At 57.9% G+C, this 7,230-nt stretch overlaps 1 protein-coding gene across 1 annotated transcript; it reads left to right on the plus strand.

Moving 5' to 3' along the window:
• Window positions 1-3,192: 3,192 nt before the first annotated feature.
• On the plus strand, window positions 3,193-4,488 carry FOXB2 (forkhead box B2). The gene has a single exon (XM_054502826.1). The coding sequence runs from the start codon at window positions 3,193-3,195 to the stop codon at window positions 4,486-4,488; it is 1,296 nt and encodes a 431-aa protein (XP_054358801.1).
• Window positions 4,489-7,230: the final 2,742 nt, after the last annotated feature.

Raw genomic sequence — 7,230 nt, forward strand, 5'->3', positions numbered from 1 at the left:
GGCCAAGCCCCTGGCGTCCCCTGGCGCTGAACCCGAGGTTGTAGCGGCGGGTCTGCGGGCTGCAGCGAGCTCACCCAGTGAGCGCCTGGCTCATTTTTTGTGCTCAGGGTTCGTGTTATGCGCCCAAGATTTGTCCCGGGAGTCCCTGAAGGGCCCCTCCTCTCGATCGGTTTCCAGGAGCCGCAAGTGCCCAACGGGCACGGTCCCAGAGCTGCTCCCCAAAAGGAGACTCTGCTGTTCCAGCGACCCGCGGAAGAGATGCTATCCGAGGTACCAACAAAAGATCCCTTTGCTCGAGCTGCGTGTGGCGTCGAAGTCCGGAGAGCCCTTACGCGCGCGGCACGCAGAGCTCCTCACCAGCGGCCTGACAGCGGTGCAGGAGACCCCAGCTTCCTGGGCTGGGACAGGGCTGTTGTCTCACGGTCTTGTTCCAAGGAAAAGGAGCCACCTGGCTCCAGCAGGCTCTTGTCAAACTGTGAGCGTCGTTGGAATTCTGTGGCTTCCCGAGGCCAAGAGGCTGTCCGCTGCTCGGATCTCTAAAGTGTCTCAGCGGACAAAAATCCCGCAGAAACTCCTATGGCAGGAGGAACGCTTCCGGCATACAGTGAAAGAGAAAACATCTTCCTTTGAAAAGGGCTTAGGACCAAGAAGCTCCTCTTTTCCCCGGGCCTCCTTGCAAGCTTCAGTTGTAACCTCTATTCTCAGACGTCTCCTGGCCTAGGACAAACTGGCCACATAGAGCTAGCCAGAAATCTAGCTCCTGACTAAAGATGGAAATTACGGGCCTGACCCGCTCACGGCACCCCTGCGACCTGGCTAAGCCACCCCACGGACAGACGTGCTCCCACCGTGCAGCTCACCAAAAGCCAGAAGCTGAAAACACCCGATCTGGTGTTACCAAGGTTGCTAGTTAGAGGGCAGCCCCCCAAGCAGCTGGGCCGATGGCTTTCTTCGAGTTTAGGCGCGGGAAAACCGAGTGAGCCACAGTGTCCAAATGCTCCTTTCTCCTCAAATCGCCTAACGGGAAAGGACCCGTGAATTTCCAACTTCAGCCACCCTATTTTACAAATAATGAAACAGTCCCAGAGACGGAGAGTATACTTGTTTCTAAACTCTGCTTTTCCTCCCAGCCGAAGGGCAAAGGTAGCCAAAACAAGCATACAACTTCAGGTTCTCCCTGCAGTAAACTGGGGTTTCCTGCTGGGTGTTTGGATGAGTGCAGAGCAGGAACCTCCAAGCAGAAGGACCTCACGCCTGGGTTCATCCACCTCTCCCTCTCAGATCACACCAGGATCCTGTGGACTGATAATTTTTGCTTCCTATTTAATTATTTCCATTCCACCTCCTGCCTCGCCCTGGACCCACACCTCCGTGCTAAGAATAGCAAAGACTTCCTTCTAGCACACACAGTTGATGGGACCGCTGAATCCCCAACTCTTACTTCTGGCCCCAGCTCAGACACCGCCGTCCCAAAGAAACCTCATCTTGTCCAACTCACTCGCTCCAGGAAAGTGTGGTGGAGCCTCCATTCGCCAGGCCCTTTAGTGCCTATTCTATTAATTTCTTGGTTACTGTTCGTCTCACCCTCTATACCGCGATGGTGGAGCTCGGACACTGTCTCCTGTCTCCCTGCACCTGGTACCTCACATGCAGTTGGCGCGCAATAAAACTGAGATGAACTTGGCATTCGGTGAAAACACCCCATGCTTTCCTCCCCGTGAGTTTTTCCCTCCAGCCCTCTGATCATTGGGGTTTCTTGCAGAGAAGAGGCCTTGAGGACACGATACTCTGAACTTGACCCGGAGTGGCTAGCTCAGGAAAAAGGGTTTGTAAGGAGAGAGAAGCTCAGAGCGAGTAGATGAAAACAGGGAAGGGTAAAAGGAAGGGAGCGGAAGAGGGAGATGCCAGAGAGAAGAGAAGCAAGAAGGCAGTGTCCTGTCCCCCTCCACCATGCGTGGTGGCCCGGGTGGGGCGCAGCTGCGGGAAATGCACCCAGAGCTGTGCCCCCTCCCGGCGAACAGCCTGCGCCACCCGCCGCACCGGGAGGTGGCTGGGGGCTGCCGAGCGAGTGGTGAACACGATGGGTGGAGAGCGCCCGAAATGAGGTGGAAAAGGGGGCGGGGGCGAGGCACGGCGCCTTCTTGCCCCTTCTTCAGCTATAGACGCGGCGGCGGCGGCTGAGTCCCTCAGCCTCGGTCATGTGATAGTCTCGAAGCGCTAGCTGCGGGGGTCTCGGCGTCTCGGGGACCATTACAAAACGCAGCCAGGAGAGCGCGTCGCTGCCACTGCCGCCGCCTCTCCTCAAGACAAGCCCGGGAGAAAGGCGGCAGCTGCGGCGCGGACGGCTGAGCCTCCCCGGCCAGCACTCACCCAGCATTCGCAGACGCCCTCTCCAGCCCGCCGCTCGCTCCCAGAGTCCTGCGCCCCACACTCCTCAGCAGAACCTGCCGGCACTGCCGCTTCAGAAACCACCAAACTTTTTTCTCCTCAGCTACAGCCTAGGGCTGCGCGTCTCTTCTAACCCCGGCGACGCTGCAAGCCTCAGAGAAAAGAGACGCGCCCTAGAAGCCAATCTTCTCTCTCCTTACTCTGATTTTTCACTCCAGGAAAAGGAGAACTCCAGCGCGGTCTGGCTAAGTGCCTGGCCAGGGGACTGCGTCCAGGGCACTGGAAGTCCTGCTGTCACTGGCCTCAAGGACAGCAGGCGCAAACTCAGATTTAAAGGGCCAGAGTCTCTACTGCCCAGACCTTCCTCCCAGCCAGCTTGGTCTGGGTTTCCCTCGGACCTAGAAAAAGCAAAGAGACCGGGAGGAAACACGGCCCCTTGCCACTCTCCTATGCAGCCAGCTCCAGCACTCAGTCTTTGGCCACCCGGGGGAAGACGCAGAGAAGGCGGCGGTAAAAACCTGGTGCACCCCGCCCGCGACTGTGCGCGCCAGTAGGCAACCGTCGGGGCCAGAAGTTGCCAGCTTCCGAGAGCTGAGTAGGCCCGAAAGGCCAAGGTCGGAGGCACCAGGCAATTCGGAGAAGGCCGGAGAGAGAAGCAGAGAGGGCCTGGAGGGCGAGAGGGCAAAGTGGCGGGACTGGAGGGACCGAGTGGAAATTAGTGGGGGCAGCCAGGCCCCAGGAACGGAGTGCGGAGAGATTCTGTGGTCCAGTGCGGGCCGGAGGGCGGTGAAGGAGCCGGGGGCGATGCCGCGGCCGGGGAAGAGCTCGTACAGCGACCAAAAACCTCCCTACTCTTACATCTCGCTGACCGCCATGGCAATCCAGCATTCGGCCGAGAAGATGCTGCCGCTGAGCGACATCTACAAGTTCATCATGGAGCGCTTCCCCTACTACCGCGAGCACACACAGCGCTGGCAGAACAGCCTGCGCCACAACCTCTCCTTCAACGACTGCTTCATCAAGATTCCGCGGAGGCCCGACCAGCCTGGCAAGGGTAGCTTCTGGGCGCTGCACCCTGACTGCGGGGACATGTTCGAGAACGGCAGCTTCCTGCGGCGTCGCAAGCGCTTCAAGGTGCTGCGGGCCGACCATACTCACCTGCACGCGGGAAGCACCAAGGGCGCGCCGGGCGCCGGTCCGGGAGGGCACCTTCACCCCCATCACCACCACCACCCCCACCACCACCACCATCACCACGCTGCCGCACACCACCACCATCACCACCACCCATCCCAGCAGCCGCCGCCGCCCCCGCCGCCGCCGCACATGGTACACTATTTCCACCAGCAACCGCCTACTGCTCCGCAGCCGCCTCCACACCTCCCGTCACAGCCCCCGCAGCAACCGCCCCAGCAGTCGCAGCCTCAGCAGCCGTCTCACCCCGGCAAGATGCAGGAGGCGGCGGCCGTGGCGGCCGCGGCGGCGGCGGCCGCGGCTGCCGCGGTGGGCAGCGTGGGACGTCTGTCTCAGTTCCCACCCTACGGGCTGGGCTCGGCCGCCGCCGCTGCCGCTGCGGCCGCGGCGTCCACATCAGGCTTCAAGCACCCCTTTGCCATTGAGAACATTATTGGCCGGGACTACAAGGGAGTGCTGCAGGCTGGAGGGCTGCCCTTGGCGTCCGTCATGCACCACCTGGGCTACCCCGTGCCCGGCCAGCTTGGCAACGTCGTCAGCTCCGTGTGGCCGCACGTTGGCGTCATGGATTCGGTGGCCGCCGCCGCGGCCGCCGCAGCCGCAGCCGGAGTCCCTGTAGGCCCGGAGTATGGGGCTTTCGGAGTCCCGGTCAAGGCCCTGTGCCACTCGGCAAGCCAGAGCCTGCCTGCCGTGCCGGTGCCCATCAAACCCACGCCTGCGCTGCCGCCCGTGTCCGCGCTGCAGCCGGGGCTCACTGTCCCCGCGGCTTCGCAGCAGCCTCCGGCGCCATCCACCGTGTGCTCCGCGGCCGCGGCCTCGCCCGTTGCCTCTCTGCTGGAGCCCACAGCCCCTACCGCGGCCGAAAGCAAGGGCGGCTCCTTGCACTCGGTGCTAGTGCACTCCTAGGGGACCCGGCGGGCGTGGGGAGACCAGCGCGGTGAGAGACGCCGGGCCCGGAACCGCGCAAACCACCCGACGGAGAGAGGGCGCCCTGGCCAGGCCGGGCAGAGCTGGCGAGTCTCAGCCTTTGCTGGAACGGAAGGTATTTAAATAGACGAACAACCCCGAAAAGTGGATTCTCTAGTGGTCTGAATAAATATAACCCTCCTGGTGTCTGTGTTTATACTATGTTGTACAATCAGATTAATGAAAGCCAATTTTCAGGTAAGAGTTTCTATTGTAATTAATATAAATCGATAAGTTATGAAGGGGAGGGAACGAAGGAGGTTAGGAAAGCCTCATTCGCTGGTAAACTGGAAGTCGATTCCGACCCTTATTCCTGGGAGCAGAAGCTGGCAGAGCTAAACCTCCCGCGAAGAATCCAACAGAGAGTGACGCTGAAACGGATCTCAGCCACCACGTTTCTCTCTGCTGGCCGCATCCTCGGCGGTCGCCTCTCGTGAACATTCAAGACAAAACTGCCTTCCACTAAGGAAATCTCGTTTTCTTTGAGAAGGAAAAGAAGAAGCTTTTGATACTGTTATTTTCCTGGTCAGCTAAATGGGCAAGAAAACGGTGTCATGAATAAAGTCGCTTTGGAGGGGGAAGGGGAGGAGAGGAGGCAGCGGGAACCCCACGAAATATCTTTGGGAAACAGCTAAGGTTCTTGGCTCTGACCCGGGGGTCAAGAAGGATAGGAGGAACCGCTAGAGCAATTAGTTTGCACAAAAGAGAATGGCAGCAGCTTAAAGGGTAAAGCCCCAAATTCCAAAAGTTGGGAAATACAACCAAAGGGAGACAATACAGGCGACTTTCCACCTGCAAGTCGTTTGTGTATCAGTCGGATGAGAGCCCAAGAATAATGTGAATTCCCACGATCCTTTCTATTTGGAATTTTAAGGAAACAAATCACTTGTAAAGCGGGATTTTGTTTCCCTAACTTATGAATGCAGGAAAAACTCGGCACATCACTCGAGAATATTGGTCTTAACGCTTGCAGAAACGTTCCATGGCTGTTCCCTTCCAGTCTCCTCGGACGGAAGCAAGGGGACCACCCCGTCACCTTTGCACGCTGTGGCTGTTTTGGTATTCCGTGTGCTGTTTGGGCGCTTATGTCTTTCAGGCGAATTAATTCTTCAGTTTCAATTCGTGAATGGGAAAGAAACTTGCCTTGTCGCTCTTGCCCTTCCCCCCTCTTGAGCCCCAGGGAATGGCACTTTATTCGCGACACAATTTTGGGAATGGAGGGGGGCAGAGTGGGGAGAAATCCGCTTGGCCCTTTGGCTCTAAGTCACCTCCGCCTCGTGTCCGCGCCGCGTTCGGGTTGTGACTTTGTTTATGTCTGCTGGTGTTGTACGCGGTGTTCTCTATTAAAGCTTCTCTCTGGATATCTACGCTAGCCCCGTGTGAAGGTGTTTCAGTTCTCCAAGGATGAGGCCATGGTTTGAGTGCCAACAGTTAGGTTAGGGCACTTTGCAAATCCTTCCCCTCCCTCTTATTTCTTAACTTCAGAACTTCAAAGGGGTGAGTACACGGGCGAGCCACCAGTAAGCACCGATTTCCTCCATTGCTCCTTTCAGCCTTTGGCACAATCATCTCTTTTACTATGTATTATTATTAGTAGTAGTATTTTAGAGAAGAGATCCCACTATGTTTACCAGGCTGGTCTCGAACTCCCGAGCTCAAACAATCCTCCCATCTGGGCCTCCCAAAGTGCTAGGATTACAGGCGTGAGCCATCACTCCCGGCCACCACCTATTTTTAATATGCCCGTTTCCTAATTGAACTTAAGTCCACCACCATAGTAGAGACTGAATTGGCAAAAACCCGCAACAGTGCGTTTTTCCTGTCACCACTATCCGTCACCTCTCTCCCATTTTGAGGTCGTCGACTACTGTCTAAGGCCAGGAACTCGGTGTCAGCGGGATGGGTGCCCGACGGCGCCCCCTTAAGTCTGCGGTGCTGGACGGAGGCAGCCGGGTTGGCGCCGGGACACTGCCGCTGCCGCATCAACTAGGCAAGCGCGCCCAGCCACCGCCGCCTAGAAGACCTGTTGCGCGCCGGCACCGCGCCTCCCGGGAGGCCGCAGCCTGGGGCCTGGGCCCGCAGAGTTCTTGGTGGGTGAAAGCCGGCGGCCACGCTGCTCGAGCTGCGGGAAGGGAACCCCTGGGCAGCGGCTGCTGCAGAGCTGCTCTGGGAGTGGGCCAGGCGGCCTGGGCTGGGTGCGGCGCCTCCCCTGGGGCCTGGGAAGCCGCGTCCCGGCCTCCGCCCCCCACCATTTAGCACAGGTCTACTTTGAACCAGCTTCCGTGTGCCCAGCCGGGCCAACGAAAGTCACCTCTGACCTTTCATCAGAATAAAATAAAAAGCCAAAAGACGACCCATGCACAGAATGACAATGGCAGGGTCAGGAATGGGGAGGAAGTTAGGTTACATCTTAAAACTAGGTGTTTCAACGAATCCCTTATTTACAAATCCCATTGCGGCGTGCCTCAAAGTTTTGACTTCGCCTGGGAGACACTTCTTAGGCCAGAAGTTTTGTTTTGGGGGCTCAAATAATTCAGGAGTATATCCCATTCTTCCAGCTTGAGACTGCCAGGTTTCCTACGAGGTTTTCCTCTCTGTTATTCTGAGACTATTGAAAGAGAAAAGAAAGAAGGCGGAGGGGACCCTGACACGGGAGTTATAAATCTGGGGGAACTTTGGGGT

This window comes from Pongo pygmaeus, chromosome 13, assembly GCF_028885625.2.
Source record: "Pongo pygmaeus isolate AG05252 chromosome 13, NHGRI_mPonPyg2-v2.0_pri, whole genome shotgun sequence".
NCBI lineage: Eukaryota > Metazoa > Chordata > Mammalia > Primates > Hominidae > Pongo > Pongo pygmaeus.